This window comes from Maniola jurtina, chromosome 9 (assembly GCF_905333055.1).
Source record: "Maniola jurtina chromosome 9, ilManJurt1.1, whole genome shotgun sequence".
Lineage (NCBI taxonomy): Eukaryota > Metazoa > Arthropoda > Insecta > Lepidoptera > Nymphalidae > Maniola > Maniola jurtina.
The window spans coordinates 7606732-7631299 of NC_060037.1; the positions used below are offsets into that span (position 1 = coordinate 7606732).

Below are 24568 nucleotides of genomic sequence, written 5' to 3' on the forward strand. Positions count from 1 at the left end.
ATAATTCCAGAGGAATTAAACATATGAAAGTTTCCCGGAAAGCTGGATTTTGGTACGACCGTTCATAAGGCATTTGTCCCACCGCCGCGTAGACTAGGAAGCGAATATGAACTATTTTGTCGTTCATGAAACGTACAATTGATAAATGAGATAAATATATTTATAGTTAATGTTTGGTTGTGTATTATGTGAAAAAGAATTCTCTCTATAGGCACTAGTTTGTCAGAGCGGAAGCTAAATAAAAAGCTATCAAAGAAAAAAAAATCGTTCAGCGACGCTCTCTTGGCGGTAGAATCATTCGCGCAGTTTGCAAAGGGATTAAATATATAATAATTAATACCTATCCAAACGACCAGCGCGAGTAATCACCGCGATACTTGACTACTTAATTTTAGCCCAGCGATAAAACTAACCCAACTACACATACGCCTCTCGTTGCACGCAAACTCATTTCTAGTTTTTAGCTCAACTCGTTTCTCGCCAATTGTCAGAGATCGGACAAGTGCCTTTTACAGATAAAAAGTCAAAGTTTATTTCACCAATTTTTTTTTTCGTGTATAAATTATTATCTATTCAGTCCTCGCCGTCAACCTAAATAGGCGTCAACTGCTGGGCATAATCCAGCTGCTCGCTGGAACTTCTTTGATTTCGTTTGTACGCCAAGCGTGGGGCTCTGCCAACGCTGAGCTTTATAGTGTAAAGTCGCTATTTCAATACTTTAGAACTTAACGTCTATCAGTTCTTGGAGCTATGTTCCCGGCTCATTACCAACGGCAACTACGCAATCTGTTGAACTATTACGTTACGGAGCTCTTCAGTAGGAAGAGATCTGAAGTGATCCGTAAAAGATTCGTGATCATCAGATCATTACTGACGAAGCGAAACTCAGAGCATAGCTGCTCTCTCCATCTCCGATTTAGAAATTGTGGGTCATGAAAATGAAAGTGTTGTGAAATTCTATAAAAATCGGTTCAGTAAAAGTAATTGAAAAATCAGGTCCTTACCAATTTTATTTAGATTCACGGAAACGCACGATATGCCAGTTCGTACTTCGTACTCAATTTACACTCATTTTGAAAGGAAAAAAAATAAAGCCGGTCATATTATGTACCGTAAAGCGTACTTACAAAATTATTTATTTTGTGCTGTATAATTAATACTATACTCATAATTAATGTAGCGTATAATGAGCTCTAAACAAATAAAATGATAAACATCTAGCAAATTACAATATTAGATTTCCTCCAAATTCCAATGCCATGGTTTTCAATTTATGGGAAAAATACAATCATACAAGTAAGTAATAACAAGTGTAAGTTAAAAATTTATAATGCCCCCGCCAAGTGAAGGTTACAGCAACTAGAAAAGAGCTGATAACTTCCAAATGGCTGAACACTCTCGATCAAGTCACCTTTCAAACAAAAAAAAAACTAAATTAAAATCGGTTTATTAGTTTAGGAGATACGATGCCACCGACAGTTACGCAGATACACAGATACACACATCAAACTTATAACACCCCTCCTTTTGGGTCGGGAGTTAATAAATATCAAAATTTTACGATCGAAAAGCGTTTGTGTTGTATTATATGTACCTATCTCACATTTTGATACAGTTCTGAACTTCTTATTCAAAATAAATTCCGTAAAAATGTTAAAGGGGTGAAAAGGATAATGAATACAAAACATACAATTATTTATTGATTTTATTTAATCGTAAAATTCAAGATCATAACAAAAAAAAATTTCACCACAGTTGACCCAATCCAGCCACGTGTCCTAATCCCAAAGGGGCAATAGGCGAGGCGATGGTGAGGGGAGCAGATTGCGATAGAATTATACTGCGAGGAGCTAATGGACCAGCGATCAAACCAGCACCAGCCAACTGGGCTGCGGCCAGGTTATTGGTGGCCAATGACGCGGCGGCCAAATTGGAGGCGGCTAGAGGAGACAAAGCCAACGAACCAGAGACCAAATGAGAAACAGCCAAAGGTGCGGCTACCACGGGAGTGCCTACAATTGATCTCTTCTTCAGCAAATGGCTGCTACCCTCAATCCCCTTAGCGGTGAGATGAGCCGCACGATCCAGGTTAACGCTAAGGGTATCCAGAGGTCTACCATCAGCAGCCAAGATGTTAGCGGGTTGACCAGGGGCCAGAGACAGCGGGCCCCTGTAGTTGCTGATACCAATGGGTGCGATAGCTCCAAGAGGAGCAGTGAGGATCGGTGCAGCGAGGGGGGCTGCTAACGGTGCGGCGATGGCGGCATTCCACGGCGAGATCAGGCCTCCCCAAACGCCACTGGGCTTAGCTGAGGCTACTGCGAGTGCAACGGATAACACCACCAGCTTAAACATTGTGGTCTGTGTTGTTTTTAGTTCCAAAAATAACTGATGTATGTCGCTCGTTATTTCTATCTTTTATACAATTTGAAACTGTAAGGGCATCTACCAAATACCAGTAGGTGTAATAGGCGTGACGTCAGGTACTATGCAATCCAACAGTCGTCAAACATCATACTCGGAAAAATAACTTCCACAAGGGTAGCGCCATGTTCCTCAATAATACAATAATCAACCTTATGCCACTAAAAATTAGAAAACTTTCTGAGATTGTTGTGGTGTGTGGACTATGGACAGCATTAAGGCCATTTTAGCAGTGTTTACCCACACTTATCAAATAAACAAAAAACTTCATAATTTCTTAGAGTAATTTTTATAGTAGGTAAAAAAATTTATAGATACCTACGCGCCTAAATTTCTCAGTGCAATTGAATACCGGTTTCATATTCGTTATAATAGGTATAACACATTCATGCCTAGATTTTGACTATAGAATAGGTGGGCTCCCCGTGCGATTCCGAGGCGGGTCAACTAGTATACTAATAAAACAAAGTTGTAAGTACAGTAACTCTCTTTATATTATTATTACATTATTCGAATATCCTTGTCTAGCCTTTTGTAATTTACCAAAGTCCGACACGGGCACCGACTCCCAAGCCCCAGGGAGCAATGGGAGCAGCAGCGACAGTGACAGGGCCAGGAGCAGCCCATGAGCGACCCCAACCTAAGGGGGCAGCGGCTAAGGGAGTAGCAGCAAAGGGAGCAGCAACGATTGACCTCTTCTTCAACCAGTGTCCGTTACCTTCGACGGCTTTGGCGGTGGCGTGAACAGCGCGATCCAAATTTACACTCAGGGTATCCAAAGGCCTGCCGTCAGCGGCCAAGATGTTGGCAGGTTGACCGGGGGCAAGAGAAAGTGGGCCTCTGTAGTTTGATCCCCCGATGGGAGAAGCGACAGCCAAGGAACCGGTGAGAGGAGCTACTCCTGCAAGAGGTGCGGCGATAGATGCCGCCCAGGGTGTGGCGACTCCTGCAGCCCAAGGTGTATTCCAGCCAGCAGCCAAAGGAGTGGCCAAGCCAGCTCCCCAAACACCGCTGGGGTTAGCAGCCGCCACAGCGAGCACTACAGACAATACCACAAGTCTGAACATTTTGATCTGTGTTGTTATTAGTTTCGTAACTAACTGATATGTGTACCTTGGCAACTTCAACTTTTATACTAGTTGGTCTTATTTAGATCTATCTAAATATTTGACACCTTTGTGACGTCAGTTGCGAATTGCGATTATGCAACAGGGCATATTTCAGTCATCATGCCCGGAAAGTTTATCATAGTGCAGATCTTGTGTCCAAATTAATTATGTACAATTGTCAACTTTAAGCTTTTTGAAATAAGACCAAAAAGTATTATGAACGGAAAGCTACGAATAAAATCAGAGTTTGCCTTGGACAGCCTAATAATAATATAATTCATTCACTATACTCATTGTTTTATTTAAAATAGTAGGCAGCAATAAGCAATATTTGCATGTATGATGACTGAACAACACCTTATTGCATAATGGTATCTGACCTCAGAAATATAGGTATTTGGAATCTTTTTAAGAATTTAAACTAGTATAAAAGCTGCAGGTGTCTAGAAAAATATATCAGTTAGTTTCAGAACTAATAACAACCTGTACCAAAATGTTCAAACTCGTAGTTTTGTCTGTTGTGCTCGCCGTGGCGGTAGCTGACCCCAGTGCCGTTTGGGGCACTGGCTTGGCTACTCCCTTGTCTGCTGGCTGGGGCGCACCCTGGAACGTTGGAGTCGCCACCCCCTGGGCTGCATCGATTGCCGCTCCTCTTGCTGCTCCAGTGGCTACAGTCTCTGTCGGTGGTCCCGCACACTGGATTAAAAAGAGGTCGATTGTAGCTGCTCCTTGGCCTGCCGCTCCCTTGGCCGCTACCCCCTTGACTTGGGGTCGCTCATGGGTTGGCCCCGCAGCTCCTCTTGCCGTCGCTGCTCCCGTCGCTCCATGGGGTTTAGGAGTCGGTGCTCGTGTAGGACACCTATGGTGAAGTTCAACAGAATATAGTGTAGGATCGTCAAAATAAATGAAAGAGCACCCTACCACTTTGTTTTACTTAAGAGCCTCAAAAAACGGTTACGCACTCATCCTATCCGAGTCCATGAAAATACGGATATAAAAAACTCGGACCGAATTCGGATATTGCTTACGCACTAATCCGATCTCTGATCAAAATATAGCTATTCAGTGAATCCGAGGCACATCCGAGATATTTTCACATATAATTATGTCGGAGAGAATTCGGATGACTGAAGTCGGAACTAGGAACTAGTGCATTAGCTACCATACAAATAGTTCTATGACTACTTCTGAACCTAGTTTCACGGATTCGCATCGGGTGCAGTGTGTAATCGTCATAAAGTTTTTCAAAAACAATTGTAAAAAAACTATCAAGATTTGATCGAATTGTTCAGCTGCTATACAAAAAAATTGACAGGATAACTTTTATTCATATTGTTACATCTAAACGAACCTCTATCAACAGCACTAACTATTGCAGATTTTTGGCTTTGCAAACTTAGAGAATAATGGTATTGTTAATGTTGAGATATATTTTATCGTAATAAGTCGTAAACTATCTACTTATAACGATATTTATTCATAACGATGAATTGTCACAAGCAACGTTCTTTGCTCCTAATCGTTGTTACTTCAGACATAGGTATCTAAATATAGGAAGTACCTATATTTTATTACATCCATGATAGTAAGTAAATACCTACATAGTATTATGTTGTTTAGCTATTACAATATTGTAGTTAACAGGGCTCTCTCCGTCACTCGTTTCATACAATCGTAGTTCCAATTTCATTTGAATATTAAGCAACCAAAGTCCATGAAATTTTGCAGACATATTCTAGAAACTAATATCTGTGTCTGTGGTGTTTTAGATTTTTCTAAAAATATGTAGTTTTAAAATTACAGGGGCTCAAAGATTTGTATGAAATTTTTTAAGACCGCGTAACTTTGAAACCGAATATTTTAACAGAAATCTGGAAAACCACAGACACAGATATTAGTTTCTAGAATATGTCTGCAAAATTTCATGGACTTTGGTTGCTTAACATTCAAATGAAATTGGAACTACGATTGTATGAAACGAGTGACGGAGAGAGCCCTCTCAAACACTGATCGCGAGCGATATACTCATATCCGTTATGGAGTTCCATGGAATCCACTACGAAGATGAAAGCTTCTCCATCTCTAAAGATATTCATAAAATCTTTTTTTCTAAATGAAAAAAGAAATATTGAAATCGGTTCAGATTAATTTAACGAAGTTGTTAAGTAATATTCCTAAGGAACCAAAAGCTTAATTTGCTATAACCAAGCGTAGTGGAGGTGCGTATGGCTTGCTTTTCCTGCATGTTTATCAGTGGGAGAGCGGGCGGTGCTTATCGCATGCTGCATGTTGCACCATACAGGTTTCTTTAGTTTGGCGGATTATAGCAAATTAAGCATTTGGTTCCTTATATATTATCATGGACTTCCGCAAAATAACGCCTGCTTCTATACCTACTACATTTAATATTTCCAAAAGAAATGATACACATCATACGTGTTTTTGTGAATATCCTCCCTTTTTGAAGTCGGTTAAAAGTACCTAAAGGGTAAATTAATGAAACTATATCACTAGGTAACTCTCTTTATGTTATTTATTGCATTGTTTTGAACATCTCAAGCTAGCAGTGATCTACTAATTAGTCCCACACAAGCACCAACTCACAAACCCAAAGGTGCAGCGACGGCGATAGCGGCGGGAGCGACCGGAGCTGGACCAACCCACGAACGACCTAGGGTGAGGTGGGCAGCGGCCAAGGGAGTTGCAGCCAAAGGTCCAGCAGCGAAAGCACCGGCAGTCCAAGGTCCAGCAGCATAACGAGCACCAGCTAAATTAGCGGCATTTAAGGGAGCCGCTAATATCGACCTCTTTTGCAGTCGTTGGCCATTACCCTCAAGTGCCTTCGCGGTGTAGTGGACAGCTCGATCAAGGTTCACACTCAACGTATCCAAAGGCCTGCCATCAGCAGCCAGGATGTTGGCTGGTTGGCCGGAGGCAAGGGAGAGTGGTCCTCTGTAGTTAGGTGCGCCAACGGGTGGCACAGGTCCGAATGAAGGAACGAGAGGGGCGTAGTTAAGTGAGGGAGTGGCGAATCCTGCAGCTAAAGGTGCACTCCAGGATGAAGCCAATGGTCTGGTTAACCCATTATCCCAAAAAGTTATAGGGCTAGCAGCCACCACAGCGAGCACTACTGACAACACCACAAGCCTGAACATTTTGGTAGGTAAGTAAGTATTGTTATTAGTTCAAAAACTAACTGATGCATGTTCCTTGAAAACTTTGGCTTTTATACTAATAGACAAACAATATTTCAAAACTCTGAAAAATAATGTCAATAAAGCAATGAAAAGGCCTCCAAATTAATTATATTATTTACTACAATCAATCTTACATCGTATGAAATTAGAAATATAAAAGTTAAGTATATGTTTACCTTGTGCAATATGTACAGCCTGAAAATTGCATTCGTTTTGCTGAATGCCTTATTAAATTTAATTATTTTTATACCTTTAATAGCTAAAAATAACTATCATGTTTAACATCTAAACTAACTTTCACATCTATTTCATTACTAAGGCTCCAGTCCAGTGGCATGGCAGGCGGGCAAAGTTTTTATTTTATTCAGGTACAAGTTTACTGCGATCTCACCTGGTGGGAAGTGAGGTTACGGTGACCGTTAAACTTTGACCATCAATGAAAAGGAAAGTGGGTTGTACGATTCAGTATTACATACCTCCATGTTAAAGGTAAACTTTTGGTTCAAAGTAATTAACATCCCTATTTTAACAGGGCTCTCTCCGTCATTCGTTTCATACAATCGTAGTTCCAATTTCATTTGAATACTAAGCAACCAAAGTCCATGAAATTTTGCAGACATATTCTAGAAACTAATATCTGTGTCTGTGGTGTTTTAGATTTTTCTAAAAATATGTAGTTTTAAAATTACAGGCGCTCAAAGATTTGTATGAAAATTTTTAAGACCGCGTAACTTTGAAACCGAATATTTTAACAGAAATCTGGAAAACCACAGACATAGATATTAGTTTCTAGAATATGTCTGCAAAATTTCATGGACTTTGGTTGCTTAATATTCAAATTAAATTGGAACTACGATTGTATGAAACGAGTGACGGAGAGAGCCCTCAACATATTTACACAAGGAACTACAACCTTAATTCGCTATAATCTACCATAACAGACAAATCTATATGGTAGGAACAACGTGCACTAAGCGATATGCACCATCTGGCCTACCAAGGTACTTAGAAGCAGAAAAAACAAGCAATACACACCGCCAACAAACAACACAACACCATCCAAAAAACAACAAAAACAACACACTCTGACACCACTTTGAGGTCTCCAGTTTTTATACATTAATATAATCATTATCTTATTATGATAATTTTTATATTTTAGATATCACTTTTGGGATTGATATTGTAATAATTTTTGGTTAGAATTCCGCCGTAGCTCCGCTGGTACGGAATTTCTACTTTTTAGTGGAACTTCGACGTTCTACTTCGACGTTCGTTGTAGAGAGGACCTATATGCAAAACCTCAAGTTTCTAGATGCAGGGCTTAAGCTGTACGTTGATAAATATGATAGGCAGTTAGTCCTTTAATACGTACTTAATGTGTACTCTCCGGTGATCTCTGGAAATAATGATTCGATTCTGAAAATTCTTTTAACTCTAGGTAGCTACGTTATCCCCGAATGCTACCACTGCCAATATCACTAGCCATATTATATTCCATGTTAGATTCCGTTTCGGGCCTTATATCGATAATAATGCTTGCTCCGAATAAAATTTTCAAAATGAAATATTCTTAGTAATAAAAAAACCAGTTACTTACAGGTTTTATGATAAGTAAGTTAAAATATAGATATCACAAAACTATGGATAATAATTGTTTGACCTACCTAAAAACTCAGAAAATAACGTTACGTCAAAATTAAAGTCTACTTTTCCCTGACTAAATAGGTTCAGAAGTAGTCATAGAACTATTTGTATGGTAGCTAACGCACTAGTTCATAGTTCCGACTGCAGTCATCCGAGTTCTCTCCGACATAATATAGGTGAAAATATCTCGGATGTGCCTCTGATTCACTAATAGGATAGTGCCTAGGATTTCGATCAGAGATCGGATTAGTGCGTAAGCAATATCCGAATTCGGTCCGATTTTTTTGGTATATATGTATTTTCACGGACTCGGATCGGATGAGTGCGTAACTGCTCTTAGAGGCTCTTAAGTAAAACAAAGTGGTAGGGTGCTCTTTCATTTATTTTGACGATTCTACACTATATTCTGTTGAACTTCACCAAAGGTGTCCGACACGAGCACCGACTCCCAAGCCCCAAGGAGCGACGGGAGCAGCGACGGCAAGGGGAGCAGCGGGGCCAACCCATGAGCGACCCCAAGTCAGGGGGGTAGCGGCCAAGGGAGCGGCAGCCAAGGGAGCAGCTACGATCGACCTCTTCTTAATCCAGTGTGCGGGACCGCCGAGAGCGACTGCAGCGCCTGGAGCGGCAAGAGGAGCGGCGATGGGTGCAGCCCAGGGAGTGGCAATTCCTGCGGCCAAGGGTGTGCCCCAGCCAGCAACCAAGGGAGCGGCCAAGCCAGCGCCCCAAACAGCACTGGGATCAGCTGCCACCACGGCGAGCACAACAGACAAAACCACGAATTTGAACATTTTGATATCTAGGTTGCTATTAGTTATGAAACTAACTGATGCTTGGTTCTAGACAGCTGACCCTTATATACTAGTTGAAATTATTAATATTATTCTAAATATCTTTGTGACATGGAATACTACAGTATTATGCAATAGTGCGGCGGTAAGACATCATTCTTGGAAAATAATGTCAACAAAGGTAGCTAGAGGACACCTTTTAATTAACACAATAATAGACCTTACCGTATTTAAAATTAGAAACATAAAAGTTCTACTCTAAAAGCTGCTGCATTTCAAACTTGCCTTGGGAAATCCTTATAAGGAACATTCACTTTGAACTGATTGTTTTATTAATAAACATTACCCATAATATTCTAATTACAGAATAAAAAAATATGTGAGACATAGTTTTACGTAAAATATTTGTATTTGTTTTGTATCACACGTCAATGTTAGTTATATATAAAAATTAACACTTTTTCTCTTCCTTTTGGATAACTAATTTAAAGTTTAGAATTACTTAATATTATAATGTTAATTTATTGTAAGAGTACTTAATTGCGAATGTTTTTTTTGGTAATTTTTGCTTGTTTCCTTTTCACGCATATTGACTGCTGTAGTCTTTTAAATTGGTTCAAATGGTTTCGATTACATTCGTGTAGACCTAAGTTTAGTGACACAGATAAAAATAAAAATAAATCTTACCACGATACTAAGTGTCTAGCAATGCATGACGTGATTTCTATTACTGTTCCAAAGAAAATATAAAGAAATTAGACTTATAGGTACTTTGGTGTATTTTTTTTTTAATCTTTATTACCTGTTATCTCCCAAAGCTATTCATGATCCAAACTTTATAGCCGCTGATCATTCCTCCCTGTGTTGAGGACAATACGCAGAGAAACTTTCAGCTTGTATAAAATAACGAATGTCTGGCACGCGCTGCTCTTTAAGTTCATAGCAATAATATATAAGCAAACCATGTCTGACTCAAGTCTATTTTAGTTAAGTATCTATCATAGTTGAGGAATACTTACATCCTAAACAGCGAAACTATAAAAAATTCTAATTAATCAATACTAGCGCGTTCTATATCAGAATACATCATCATTACTATTATTATCTACCCGGGGAAAGCATCGCTAAAGTCGATATAAGTAATAATGACGAGTAGAAACCAAAGAGGTTATGAGTTTAATAAAAACTGACATACTTTTTCCAGGTTAATCCGCTTCTATATTAGACTGCATCATCAATTACCACCAGGTCAACTGCAGTCATGGGCTAACTTGTATCTGAATTTAAAAAAAACTTAACACTGTAATATTTGATTACATGCAATTGGCATCAATAATGGAGTTGTGTAGAAGATTTCACGTAAGGGCAAGGAAGGTCGCCCATGCGATGTACCGACCAAATCAAGTCTGCTGTGGGCAGTTCCTTGCACGAGTGTACCAGACTATCGGCCAGCAGAGAGAAGTGGCGAATGCTCGTGAGACACATAACGTCTATCCCTAAAGACATCACTTCGTGATGACCACGACCAGTCTGCCAAGAGTGCTTGCTACGACGAAGAAGCATATAGTATGTCTGCTACAGACATACTATATTGTATATAGTATTGTGTTGTAACACAATGACCGACTTTTTAATCGTCAAATAACTTTGAGAAATAAATTTGACTTTTTGACAGATTTCCTATACAAAAACTGTCAAACCTCAATTTACCCCTCAGATAAAAGTTATTTGACGATGGAAAAATCCGCCCTTAAATAACTCACTTGCTATTGGTTGGCTAACAAACATTAACACGAAGCTTAGTAGCTATCTTTTCCTCAGCTACTAAGCTTATGCTATAAAATTTTAAGAGGTGAGCTTTACTCAGGATTTTTAATTAATTGTCTATACTTAATACTCTATACTATTTTAATTGAAAAAGCTAAGCTTTTAATAATGAATACTAAGACAACAATCTTCTAATATAGTTCATCACTGCAGCAGAAATTCTGTGATTTGCGTAACTCACCCACTCGCACTGTTATAGCTCCAACTCAGAAACTTATGTTTACCCACGCACTATACAGAGTGTAAATATAAAATATTCCTTAACAGTTTTGTTTACGAACCAACCCACAAAATAGATACTACGTAGGTTACACGTACATAGAATAGTCGATATGAAATGTAGACTAATAAGTTTAAGAAGGTAAATTAATAAAACAAAGGTATAGCGTAACTCTCTTTATATTATTGCATTATTCTGAAGATATATAAGAAATACTCGTAGCATTGTTGTAATTTACCAAAAGTTTCCCACGCGAGCACCGAATCCCAGTCCTAAAGGAGCAGCGGCGGCGATGGCGACAGGAGCGAGAGGTGCTGGGCCAACCCATGAGCGACCCAGGGTGAGAGGGGCAGCGGCCAAGCCGCCGGCAGCATAGGGTCCAGCAGCATAACCAGCACCAGCCAAATTAGCGGTAGCCAGGGGAGCCGCCAATATAGATCTCTTTTGCAATCGTCGGCCATTACCCTCAAGAGCCCTCGCGGTGTAATGGACAGCCCGATCCAAGTTCACACTCAGCGTATCCAAAGGCCTGCCATCAGCACCCAAAATATTGGCGGGTTGGCCGGGAGCAAGAGATAGTGGTCCTCTGTAGTTAGGTGCGCCATAGGGAGTTACAGGTCCAACTGGTGCAAATAGAGGGTTAAAGATGGGTGAGGCCAACGGAGCGGCCCCTGCAGCCCAGGGTGCTCCCCAAGCTAAGCCAGCTCCCCATACACCTTGGGGGTGAGCAGCCGCCACTGCCAGCACTACAGACAACACCACCAGCTTGAACATTGTGGTCTGTGTTGTTATTAGTTCCAAAACTAACTGATACATGTTCCTCGACTGCTGTACCTTTTATATTAAAAAGTGTTATTTCGATTTCTTTTGTGTAATGTACAAACGCAACAGAATATTGTTACAGTCATCATACTCAGAAAATAATGTCATAATATACAACTTATAAGTAGGGCACAGGACAGGTAATTATTATTACCTAGGTAGATTATAGCCTTAACATATTTAAAAATAGAACTGAAAACTTGTAACGGTAAAAGCTCTATTTGCCTGAAAAACCATTCACTTTTTTGTTGCTCTTGCGCCTAGTTAAATAGAATTACTTACCTAGATTTCATGCACATCATCATCATCAACAACCAATCGCCGTCTCATTACGGAGCTCCCTCTTGGAGGAGTCTCCTCTTGTTATGAGAAAGGTATAACCAAGTCGAACCATAGTCTATCACGCTGACCAAGTTGGGATTGACAGACTTAACACAACTTTTAGGGTGAGATCTATAAACCGCACTCAGACTTTGCTTAGACTTAAGCCAGAGTTAAAACGAGACAGATGTATATCTCTCGCATAAATCTGTCTCGTTTTAACTCAATCTTAAGTCCGAGCAAAGTCAAAGTGCGCTTTATAAATCTCACCCTTAGACCATTATATGGCGAACTCTCAGGTATGCGGGTGTCGTCAAGATGTTTTCCTTCACCGTTAAAGCAAGTGTATTTGCTTAAAACGCACATAGCTCCGAAAAGTTAGAGGTGGGTGTCCAGCATCGAACCTCAGACCCCCGACTAGATCGGTGTCTTAACCACTAGGTCTCTAGGCTATCATCGATTTCGCACTAGGCTATCACCGCTTTCAATTAATAGTAAAGATTTAATTGGTATGATATTTAAGTAAGTTAGTTTGTGATGAAGCAGCGAACCTAGGGGTATGGGGTTCCAGCACTTTGCCGGGTATTAATTAGGGCTGAAATAGATCTTACAAACCATCGTCCCTACCACAGAGGAATGCGATCCCATCTAAATATATAGTCATCTACGGTCATATAGACATACACAGTCATCTAAATACGTGGTAAATAATCACAAACAACTATTATAAAATTTAGTAACCTTCAGCGATTTGAAATTTCGCCTGTTTTTTCCACGACGCAGATCCCCACTAAGAAAGGATTTTAAGAAAGTCGACCGACGACGAGATCTTAGATAATTTTTGTTCTACCATTTACAGTTACAAAGAAGCATAACATAATAACTAATACAATTAGCTACCATATCAAAATTAACTGTCACAAAAAATCAAAGTGTAATTGACTATTGAAATATAAAAAACCAACAATAGACTGATATATGCTCTATTAACCCTTAATGTTACCTAATTTGAAACAAATTAAATCACGTACGAAAATATTGCCACTTTTTCTCAATGATACTTATAAAGCTATAGGTAATTTACGAAATCATATTGTACGAGCTGTAACTTGACAATTTTTTGCTATCTTAGGCCTATTCACGACATTTCAAATCACACGATTTGAAATATTTTACTCGTAAAAAAGATAAAACCTAAAAGTATCAGTGTGTTACGGGTGTCGTTGTAAATATACGACGACAATTTTTCGGGTTCCGTACATCAAAAGAAAAAAGGAACCCTTATCACTTTGTTGTCTGTCTGTCTGTCTGTCCGTCTGTCGTGTCTGTCAAGAAAACCTATAGGGACTTCCCGTTGACCTAGTATCATATTTGGCAGGTAGGTAGATTTTATAGCACACGTAAGGGGAAAAATCCAAAAACCGTGAATTTGTGGTTACATCACAAAATAAAATTAAATATGTTTATGAATAAATAGCTAATTAGTATGTTCCATTTTCAAAGTAATATCACTATATCAAATGGGTATAAAAGGGCTTTACCTGTACATTCTAAAACAGATTTATATTTATTTTTATGTATAATAGTTTTTAATTTATCGTGTAAAATGTCTAAAAAATACGCGAATACGGAACCCTCGGTGCGCGAGTCTGACTCGCACTTGGCCGGTTTTTCATGTCACGCACGAGCCGACTTTACGGCCATAAAATACCTACTATACTCGAACGACTGATCCACTCCTAAGAAAATACAAGTGAGAGTTGAACTCGCGTGGAGAGGGTTCTTACGACGAATATTAAGTTTGTACACACAATATTGAGAGGTCTACCATGTTATTTTAGGACCATAGACTTCTTATAGGTTTTCTTGCAATTAAAGTAAAGAACTATTTCTTTTCAAGAACTTTGACTCGGTTGCTTTGGAGATAAGAAGTGCTGGCGGACGAAGGGATGGTCTAACCCTAAAAATAATTATGGTACCTATTGTTTTACCGACATATACAGTATAAGTTATAGACAATATACCTAATCCCTCTCCCTAATCATATCGGATTTTCCCTTTAATGCCTATAAGACCTGCCAAATTTTAAGATTCTAGGTCAACGGGAAGAAGGTAATCTACAGATTTCTAGACGGATAGGCAACGAAGTGATCCTATAAGAGTTCCTTTTTCTTTTTGAGGAACGGAACCCTAAAAACCTTTATCCACAACGGACGCACAGTCGCACAGCAGGTGATAGGGAAAGCTAGGCATGAGAGTTTCTCTACGTGATCAAATCAGAAATGAGGGTAGGAAAACCAGTGTAACTGACATAGCCCAGCGGGTTGTGAAGCTGAAGCTGTGAAGAACAGGGCACATAGTTCGCAATAGTTCTAAGCAATAAGGCCGCCTTTGCACACAATTGTTTTATCTGTTTTTCATCTTTCTGTGTTGTGTTCCTTTACATGTGTTCTATCTATCTATCTGTCTATAGTTCGAAAAGCCGATACACGTTGGAGTCCCAAGGTGCTGAAATGGCACCTCGTTGTACCGGAAAGCGCAGCATTTAAACGCACTCTACTAGCTGGTGGACACACCACATCAAACGAGTCACAGGGAGCCGCTGGATTTAGGCGGCGCAAGACTGCGGCGTGTGAAGAACAAGAGACCTATGCCCAGCTCTGGACCTCTATCTATATTGCTGATGATGAGAGTCTCAGTAATACAATTTCATTAAATTTCCAATAGAAGGTAGATACCTACTCGTATCTTTATGGCATAGAATAAAATGGAAAATAGGTCCATTTCTAAAATACTTTGTGAAACACAACTTTGGTGAGCAATTTATCCATTCTGGCAGGTATTTCGAATTTTTTGGTAGTAAAATAGGTGCTTTTTTGGTAGGCGTTTAAACACAAGCCTTATTATAATTAGTTGAAGAGTTGAATCACTAGACACTAGCGTTAAATCCATTATTCACCGCCCACGTAGGTATATCGAGCTTTCATAATGAACATTGTTTGGTTAAGCTGGTCGCAATGATTCTATTTGTGTTTCAATTATATTATTATTTAGATATAATAAGATACTATGCTGATTTCTAATCCTTTGATCTAAAACGCTCTACACACCAAAGGTTAAGTAGGTAAAGCTGAACGCAGACTACGAAGCTAGTCTTCTCACGTAGCACAATACTTAGATAAATTACCTATCCACATAGGTAATATGTGGTGTGTAGTGGCTAGGTCTATTGTCAAAATCTGTAAACTAAACTACATCTTCTAAATAAGCTAAGTCTTCCCCTACATCAATTGCGTTTTGCATAATTTATGACAGGCGCCCTGTCATGCTGATGGAACTGTTGCAGTGACAAAAGTTGCTCTGAAAAGACGCCGGAACGAACCAACTTGTGATAATGTGGCATGCCACAATGTCACACTGTGCGTGGCGTGAAACGACCTTTAGACGCATCTACCTACTTGCGTCAGTACATCAGCAATGTCATGAAATTCTATAAAATAGGTAAATCAGTGAAACAAATTAGTAAAGTAGGTAACTCTCTTTATATTTTATTGCTTTATTTTTAAGATCCTAGACTAGCCTCGTTGTGCTTCACCAAAGGTGTCCCAAGCGGGCAGCGTGTCCGACGCCCCAGGCAGCGGCGTGTCCGACACCCCAGGGAGCAGCGGCGACAGCGACGGGAGCGGGAGCGACCAAGCCAGCGTGGCCCCATGCGCCCACTACGGGAGCGGCAGCCAAAGGAGCAGCAGCCCAGGGAGCCGCTACAATAGACCTCTTCTTCAGCCAGTGTCCGTGGCCGTCGACAGCCTTGGCGGTGAGGTGCACCGCACGGTCGAGGTTCACGCTGAGGGTGTCCAAGGGCCTGCCGTCAGCAGCCAGGATGTTGGCGGGTTGACCGGGGGCGAGAGAGAGCGGGCCTCTGTAGTTGTAAGCGCCGACGGGAGCGGCCACAGCTGCGACGGGAGCGGCTACCGCCAAAGGAGCGGCGATTCCGGCGTGGCCCCAGGGAGCGCCCCAGCCGGCGGCGAGGGGTGCGGCCAGGCCGGCGCCCCACAGACCGCTGGGCTTAGCGGCCGCCACTGCGAGCACGACAGACAACACCACCAGCTTGAACATTGTGGTCTGTGTTGGTATTAGTTCCGAAACTAACTGATGCATGCTCCCCGATTGCAGCAGCTTTTATACTAGTTGAACTTGTAAACATTATTTGAAATACCTTTGTGACGTTAGGAACTATGCAACAGGGCGTTGGTTATTCAAAGTTGGAAAGAAAATCACTGCAAGGGTAGTAGGCTAGATCGGCCAAAATCACCATCTACTAAATTAAACCTTACAGCGTTTGATATTAATACTAGAACAGTGTTAACAATTAAATATCGTCAAGCTTACCTTGGTTCGCATAAGGACCGTTCACTTCAATAATAATTATTTATTATTATAAGAATAGATGGTAAAATTATTTTGTAATGGAAAAATTTGCACATATGACAGGCGACAGTTTCCTAAACAAGTAGAATGACAAAAGAACTAGCAAAATAATAATTGAAAAGATTGATAAAATTATAAAAATATACCATTATAAATAATTTGTTATTGCCTTATTTTGTACAAGTGTTAAATTCTGGAACATTCTGAAACTTTCATTACTAGCTTAGGTACTGAAGAGAGATAATGCTTATTAATTATTGATACACATCTTTCAATATTAAATATCAATCTGTGAATATTAAGTACCTATATACTAATTATTTATTGTTCATTTGCATTGTATTGAACTTATTGCGATTTGTAACTAGTATATAATCTGCATCGTATTTCAGATCAGTTACGCCTAGATTTTCCGAATTCCCATCAATTCATATTATGATCTATCACGCAGAGAAAGAGGATTGTGACTACCGAATGATCTGCGAGAAAATCGTCTAAATCATTTCGATAAATCAATAGCTAGCTGACTCGTGCCAGCTGGGCGATATATCATCATCATGTTTAACCCATCGCCGACCCACTACTGAGCACCAGACTTACCTTAGACCTTACTTACTCTCAAAATCGAGATCGTACCCCGAAGCATTTAAATAAGAGGCCTATGTCTATACCACTGGGCTATCACTATCTAGCGCTAAACATAAATACTCAAAAACCACGGCAGTTGCAATCAGCTTATTACTGTGGTGAAAACGCATTGAAAATTGACTAAATAGTTTAGAATTTTTAAGAAAAAGTACAAAAAAGATGCAGTTCTCGACTTTTAATAGTTAGGAACTGATAAGATATAGCAGACCCTAAAGAAGCCTTAATTTATAGAAATTAACAGGTTGTGTTACAGGTATCCCTTTGTATAAAATAACATTTGCTGTGCTAACTGATCTGTTTGGGCTCCTTTCTGCAGACACGTCGCGTGGTTACGTTGCGTCGCGCGTTGTAGCTACTATGACATGTAAAAAGCAAACGCTTTTGCATAAATGCCTTCATTTAAAAGAATTAGAAAGAAATTTAGAAAAAAAATGTATGAATTTTATATTTTAGAAATAATATTAAAATTATTTTCTTTAAAAAAAAAACGAAAAAAAATATTAAAATGCGATACTGGCATATACTAATTTGATAAATAGGATCTGTACTCGATATAAAGAAACAGGTCTCTTCAAAGGACATAGGGAAAAAACTAACTCATTGACCCTTTTATAGACTTCTAGCTGCCAACATTTCTTTAAATTGTGAGATAGGCTCTTGATGACAACAAAGCAAAGAGAAGTTTAGCTTGGGGTACGCTTGCTTAGAAGATGCCTACTCACTCTTGCCTTGAAGGTAGGTATTTAGGTTAAGCGTGGCAGGAAACACGGCCACCGGAAGAACATTACACGCTTATAGGCCTTAGCGCTTCGTATCAGAAACGTTCAGCAAAATCGTTTCGCTCTAGTAGATTGGATGTCTACCACATAAAGACAGAGTTAGATTGGTATTGTTATTAGTTTTCAACCCCCGACCCAAAAAGAAGGGTGTTATAAGTTTGACGTGTGTATCTGTTTATCTGTCTGTGGCATCGTAGCTCCTAAAGGAATGAACCGATTTTAATTTAGTTTTTATTGTTTGAAAGATGGCTTGTCGAGAGTGTTCTTAGCTAAAATCGAAGATAATCGGATCAGCCGTTTGAAAGTTATCAGCTCTTTTCTGGTTATCTGTAGAGGTTTTTCTGTTGGGGGAGGTTGGGGGTTTTTAAATTTTGAGTTATTCTCTCCTTATACTCCTTACCTACGTTCAAAGTTTGTCGAACATGACGATAGATGGTCAGCTAAGCCGCTTACATGTACCTATTATAGAAGCAGGCGTTATTTTGCGGAAATCCATTCCTATTAATCAATTTTAATTTTGCTATTAATTAATTTGCATTGCATAGCAAGTTAAGCTTTTGGTTTTTTTTAAGCCCCTTACGTTACTCCGTTAGCTCCGGATTGCTCATGTAAGAAATTTTGCAACCTGGACATAAGCGAACTAAAATAGCATATTCTCTGATGAAGCTCTGATATCACTTCGGCGAGAACAGGGTTGGTTCTATTGGTGGGTTCTACGAACATCAAGAGAACGTAGGGTCTCGTACAGTTTATTTGTATAGGCGCCTGTTCTTCTTGCAAAAAGGAGCGTAGAAAAGGGTGATTCTATCGGGTGACGACTTAAAACAAAAGGTTGGTTTGAAAAATTCGTATTGTATTTACTAGCTTATAAATTACACATCACAATCTTTTTGGAGCGGTGATAGCTTAGTGGTTAAGTTGTCGGCCTCCTATTTGGAAGGTCGGGGCATCGGTCCAGGGCACGCACCGCGGCCGTTATAGCGGCAATAATTTCTGTAAAAATTTCAACTCTACCTATTATGGTTTATGAAATAAATCCCGCTGACGGACAGACAGACGGACGAAGAGACGGACAGATAGATGGACGAACAGCAGAGGCTTTAATAGGGTCCCGTTTGCATTTTTTGGGTACGGAACCCTAAAAATAAGTGCAGATGGTAAGATGGGATTATATTCACCAAGAATGAAATTTGGACGACATATTTTAAATGTCAGATATCGCTTTATTTTGGAGGTTATTTTTCTATGACGTAAACTCTCAAATATTAAATAATTATTTAGTAAACTTTTTTTGCAGCTAATAATAGTTCTTTACTTACATTATTTTAGCAAAAATCTATTTTACATATTTAACTCAATTAATAGGTTGCTACATTCAGATTTTAACAATATTAATAATATACTTCCAATTAACCTTTAATTTAAGCCATTCTCATTCTGGAAGGTGACCCGTACTCAGTGATAGACCGATTGATGGGTTGAGATTATTATATTATAAACCGAGTGTATCGGCTGTGATATCGGTAAGCTAAGCGCCTTTACAATGTTAATTGCAATTTCTGGTTTATGTATCAGTAAAAAGTTCAGGGCGCGGTGTGCGAAAAACTGTTGTAACTATCGCTGGTTCTAAGCTTTGTTGTTCAACCTCAACTCCTCAAATGAACTTCAGCCGGTTGAAATCTTTTCCTGCCTTGTTATTAGGCTAAAAGGGTAATCACGGATAAATACTAACTACTGCCAAATACTACTGCGAAATGTACGTTATGAAAAAGTAATATTTGTCTGTCAGTCTCGTTATGTATGTATTTACATTCAAATTCAAATTCAAAATATTTTTATTCAATTAGACTTTTACAAGTTCTTTTGAACCGTCAAAAGCATCTACCACTGGTTCGGAATGACTTTCCTACCGAGAAGAACCAGCAAGAAACTCGCCGGTTGCTCTTTTCAAAGATTTGATATACAATATTATGCCATGTATAAAAGCAATTGAAGTCCCGCGCATTGCTGGTTATGTATATGCTTTATTGCACCACAAAACACAAATGACAGGTTACAAAAAGAAAATTAGAAAGTACAAAAAGGCGGTCTTATCGCTAAATAGCGATCTCTTCCAGGCAACCTTTCTTCGTTATCTTTGCGTTTACGCATAAAAACTGCACTTAATATGTCTACACGCCCTTTTGTTATGAAACCCTCGACATACACATAGGTCATAGTATGATGGTTTGTTTCGTTTGTTGTAGGAGAGTTTAGATAATGCAGTTTAGTGGGTACCTACCTACTCACTAGTTACGTCAGAAGGCGAACATGCATGACATGAACTTGAATAACGGCGTTGCCCACCCACCCGATGAACGTGTAACCGGTCTTATACGCACACATGACGTACCTTATATGTTGCTGGTTAATTATACCTAGCTATTTTCTAAAATGTCCAATATTTTTCCTAGAATACGGGTATATATTTTCACATGCTTTCACTTTTTCAGATGGTGGCATAAACATAGTTCCAAATTCTAAGGCGACAGATGTGCATGTCATAAAAGCATAAAACATTGCTTACCCTATTTGAAATAGCTGAATACTCATTTTAGGGTTCCGTAACCGAACAGTACTAAACAGAACCCTTATTACTAAGCCTGCGCTGTCAGTCCGTCCGTCTGTCCGTCTGTCAGCGGGCTGTATCCTTAATAGGTAGAGAGTACTACATACAACAGACAACAACTAAACTAAAAACTACCTACTAAACTACTAGATAATAAAGCCTTATCAAGAATTATCTGCTCAATAATACCCACATGCGCACTCTAACTGCAGCATGGCATTATTAGATATATGCTCGCATCAACAAGCTTATCAAAGATATTAATACATTACTACGTATCTATTAATACATGCTGCATTATGCAATGCACTATCAACCGAAGTCGCTTTCAAGAACAAAGACGATCATGATTTCTTATGTTTAGTGTAGGGTGTATCATGTAACTATAAGGACTAATTTTAACTTACAAGATATACATACATGACTAACCTTAAAGGCATGATTACCATAGCCGGCCAAATTACAGCTTTCGACATTGCGAAACTTCAAGAATTCCTTGTTGACTACGGAACCCTTTACAATTGGATAGAAGTTTTTTTTTAAACTTGAAAAATGAATCTGAACTACTGAATTCGGTATCTGAGAAACAGCTTGTTGCTTACATGTGTTTTAGAATTCAGTATTAGAAAAAGAACTTGTAAAGTTGCCTTCAAACTACGGAAATATAATATAATATAATATATAAATATCGCTCACCCTACTTTGAATTAAAGTCACTGTTCACCCTGAGATGTAATATTATATTACATCTCAGTGTGAACAGTGACATTTCAAAGTAGGGTGAGCGATATTTATATATTATATTATATTTCCGTAGTTTAAAGGCAAGTTTATGCTTGTTGCCTTCCTGTGTCTCAGAATTCAGTATTTGAAAAAGAACTTGTTGCCTACGTGTGTTTCAGAATTCAGTATTGGAAAAACAACCTGTTGCTTGCGTGTTTCAGAAATCAATAAGAATTTGAAAAATAACTTGTGGCTTATGACGTGTATTTCAGAATTCGATATTTGAAAAACAAGTTGTTGCTATACGACATAGGCTACTTTTTGTCCCGGAAAATCAAAGAGTTCCCACGGGACTTTCAAAAACCTAATCCTACACTGAAAAAGTCGCAGCCATCGTCTAGTTATCAACTAGAGATAGCTTGCGTCCCGGATACGGATAAATGCTACTTTTTATCCTCGAAAATTAATGAGTTCCCACGAAATTTTTAAAAACCCCAAACTTACGCGTACGAAGTCGCGGGCATCATCTGTTCATCATAAAGGTATTCAACCATAACAATCCAAGTCAAGTTAAAAATAACTCGAGAAAACGACAGAAAAAACAACTAAATGTACAATTTAATATGTAACAATTTCCGCAAGTGAATGTGACCGGACAGCGTTTCAAGGTTAGATATATACCTACTGCAAAAAACATTGTATAAAAACCTCGCCCAAGCACTGACCAGCCCACTTCCTTCACTCGACTTAATTAAATATGTGGTACCTACTATTAATCCCATTACTTATTCATACAGATATAATAATAATTTAAAGACAAGACACTATGTCTGTTCATCGATAAAAATTAAATAAAGTCTATGCTCAACACCTAAAATATTATCTCACCACCAACAGTTCCTGGACTCATGTGGTTCAAAACTGCTATACAATAATATATACTCTGCATTAACAGGGTAAGTTCGGACTTAGAGTTCAATTATGAAGTGTGGATACATATCAAAAATATGGTAGGTACATAGGTACATTTATGCGTACAGCATATACTTTCGTAGGTACGATTATTACCTAGGTGTTTTATATACCTACTAACCTTGTTGAAAAGTAGATTTTCCGGGATAAAAAGTATCCTATGTCATTCTCCCGGTCTCGATTTTTTTAATAATAGCGCAACAATTTTGTAGAAAAGATTCACCATCATCATGTACGATGCCAGCCCACTACTGAGAACTATTTTGCCGTGGACAGCAGATTGGCACACCATTTAAAAATTTTATTGGAGAACAGCTCTCAGGCAGGCATGCAGGTTTCGTCACGATGTTTTTCTTTATCTTTAAAACAAGTGATAGGTTTTTTTTAATTCTTTATTTGAACCAAAGTCTAGTTTTACATAGGATGGCAAGTGGAATACTTGCCATCCTGACATTCTCTTGAGTTTATGTGGATGTTACACATTCCTCTTAAATATACAGAACTAAAAAAACTATAGTTATACAAATCAAATTAATTTAATTGTTTCAAACCACATACCTAACTCCGAAAAGTTAGAGAGTATGAAAATAGGAAAGATTAGCTCATATTATTATGAAAAAAAACATCTATGAGGGTGGAGTAGCAGTATAAATTATAAACTATAAAAAAAATATTAATACCTCATAATAACTGATAAAGGATATCCTGAAATAATGCAATACCTTACTGAATCATTTCTGTCCCTATAAAAGGAAATTCAATAAATCTATCAATGTCGAGATCGATTAACTAATTACAATCCTATAATGCGGCTGATTGCGGTATTTGCTTACTGTGCTTGGCTGTATTTACTGTGTTTTTTCTGCACAATTTATTATGCGTGCTATCTGTATCATAGAATATGTGAATTTTTTTAGGTATAATCAATTTTTGATGCCACTTGTATGTACTCGTACCTATTTGATATTTACATTAAATATAGCAATTGATGCTTTCCTACTAATTTTATTAATTAGCATCAAAGTCCTATGTATTGTAGTAATTCACACTAGCGTCATTCTGAAAAAAAAAATTGCATTTTATATTAAATTAAATTTTAATATTACGTGTTATATTAATTTCACGTCACAATTTAGTTCCGTATCCAGAGAAAAAAAGGAACCCTATTGCCCAACCCTTCTTCTACCCTGTTCTGCCGTGCCCTGCCCTGCCCTAGCCTGCCTTGCCCTGCCCTGTCCTGTCATATCCACTGCTGAACTGAGGTAGATCTACAGATTTAGGAAAAAGGTAGATCCCTTGTATTGATTTCCATACAACACGGTCTTGCGCCGTCTGAATCGCCTGGCTTCCTGCGACTCGTTTGATTCGTCTGTCCAGCTAGTGAGGGGTCTTTCAAGATTGCGCTTTCCGGTGTGAGGAACTGTTATAGCAACTACGGATCCCAAAGTCTATCAGTTTTACGAACTTTATGCTTCGCCCAGTGGCACTTAAGTTTCGCTATCCGTTGAGCTATGCCGGTTCGGTACTCTTGGTTCTCCTATCGATCTTCTCATTCCTGATTTAATCACGTAGCAGTTACTGCGTGATTAAAGCTCAGTAGTAAATGAAAAAAAAATGAAAAAGTTTTATTTAGAACTCTTTACAATTCCTTAACAGTAAAGTACGATAACAACTGCATTAGTTTCAAAACTGTGTTGCAGTTGTTGACGCCCACCTCCAGATTTACAAAGTAAGTGAAAAAAGCTCAGAGTTCTGAGTTTTCTTATCTTTGTGTAAATTGAGTCATCGTCATAAGCGTAATCAACCCATCGCAGGCCCGCCACTGAGTACAGCTGCTCTCCCCTCGGAATAAGAATTTAGATCATATAGTCCGCCACGCTTCAAATGTGGATGGGCATACTTCACACACCTTTGAGAACATTATGGAAAACTCTCAGGCATGCAGTTTTAGTGCAGCTTTCTTACAATGATAAACGCACGTATTAACTCCGAAAAGTTAAGAGGTGCCCGAGATCGAGCCCCAGACCTCCGGAATAGGAGACGAACGTCTTA

The 24568-nt window shown here is 39.0% G+C and overlaps 6 protein-coding genes across 6 annotated transcripts; 1 reads left to right on the forward strand and 5 right to left on the reverse strand.

The window, feature by feature from the left end:
* Positions 1 to 1180: 1180 nt before the first annotated feature.
* On the reverse strand, positions 1181 to 3951 carry LOC123867981. Its single transcript, XM_045910318.1, has 3 exons — positions 3891 to 3951; positions 2829 to 3682; positions 1181 to 1193 (listed from the first exon to the last, which is right to left on the reverse strand). Exon 2 carries the CDS (start codon positions 3489 to 3491, stop codon positions 2964 to 2966), a length of 528 nt encoding a protein of 175 aa, XP_045766274.1. The 5' UTR covers positions 3492 to 3682; positions 3891 to 3951; the 3' UTR covers positions 1181 to 1193; positions 2829 to 2963.
* On the reverse strand, positions 1746 to 2410 carry LOC123867975 (non-reducing polyketide synthase stbA-like). The gene has a single exon (XM_045910311.1). The coding sequence runs from the start codon at positions 2353 to 2355 to the stop codon at positions 1747 to 1749; it is 609 nt and encodes a 202-aa protein (XP_045766267.1). The 5' UTR covers positions 2356 to 2410; the 3' UTR covers position 1746.
* Positions 3952 to 3969: 18 nt separating the features above from the next.
* Positions 3970 to 4453, forward strand: LOC123867993. Its single transcript, XM_045910332.1, has one exon. The coding sequence runs from the start codon at positions 4027 to 4029 to the stop codon at positions 4399 to 4401; it is 375 nt and encodes a 124-aa protein (XP_045766288.1). The 5' UTR covers positions 3970 to 4026; the 3' UTR covers positions 4402 to 4453.
* Positions 4454 to 6133: 1680 nt separating this feature from the next.
* LOC123868470 lies at positions 6134 to 12031 on the reverse strand. Its single transcript, XM_045911010.1, has 2 exons — positions 11453 to 12031; positions 6134 to 6697 (listed from the first exon to the last, which is right to left on the reverse strand). The coding sequence occupies exons 1-2, from the start codon at positions 12029 to 12031 to the stop codon at positions 6134 to 6136; spliced, it is 1143 nt and encodes a 380-aa protein (XP_045766966.1).
* On the reverse strand, positions 8742 to 9215 carry LOC123867992. Its single transcript, XM_045910331.1, has one exon. It carries the CDS (start codon positions 9166 to 9168, stop codon positions 8794 to 8796), a length of 375 nt encoding a protein of 124 aa, XP_045766287.1. The 5' UTR covers positions 9169 to 9215; the 3' UTR covers positions 8742 to 8793.
* Positions 12032 to 15881: 3850 nt separating the features above from the next.
* Positions 15882 to 16516, reverse strand: LOC123867980. The gene has a single exon (XM_045910317.1). The coding sequence runs from the start codon at positions 16514 to 16516 to the stop codon at positions 15950 to 15952; it is 567 nt and encodes a 188-aa protein (XP_045766273.1). The 3' UTR covers positions 15882 to 15949.
* Positions 16517 to 24568: the final 8052 nt, after the last annotated feature.

Excerpts from the sequence above, each read along its gene's own strand:
- LOC123867992 (XM_045910331.1), bottom strand. The coding sequence starts at position 9,168 with ATGTTCAAATTCGTGGTTTTGTCTGTTGTGCTCGCCGTGGTGGCAGCT.
- LOC123867993 (XM_045910332.1), top strand. The coding sequence starts at position 4,027 with ATGTTCAAACTCGTAGTTTTGTCTGTTGTGCTCGCCGTGGCGGTAGCT.
- LOC123868470 (XM_045911010.1), bottom strand. The coding sequence starts at position 12,031 with ATGTATCAGTTAGTTTTGGAACTAATAACAACACAGACCACAATGTTC. Across the intron at positions 6,698-11,452 it reads CTCGCGTGGGAAACTTTTGG|CCTACCAAAATGTTCAGGCT; the intron begins TAAATTACAACA and ends AATACTTACTTA.
- LOC123867981 (XM_045910318.1), bottom strand. The coding sequence starts at position 3,491 with ATGTTCAGACTTGTGGTATTGTCTGTAGTGCTCGCTGTGGCGGCTGCT.
- LOC123867980 (XM_045910317.1), bottom strand. The coding sequence starts at position 16,516 with ATGCATCAGTTAGTTTCGGAACTAATACCAACACAGACCACAATGTTC.
- LOC123867975 (XM_045910311.1), bottom strand. The coding sequence starts at position 2,355 with ATGTTTAAGCTGGTGGTGTTATCCGTTGCACTCGCAGTAGCCTCAGCT.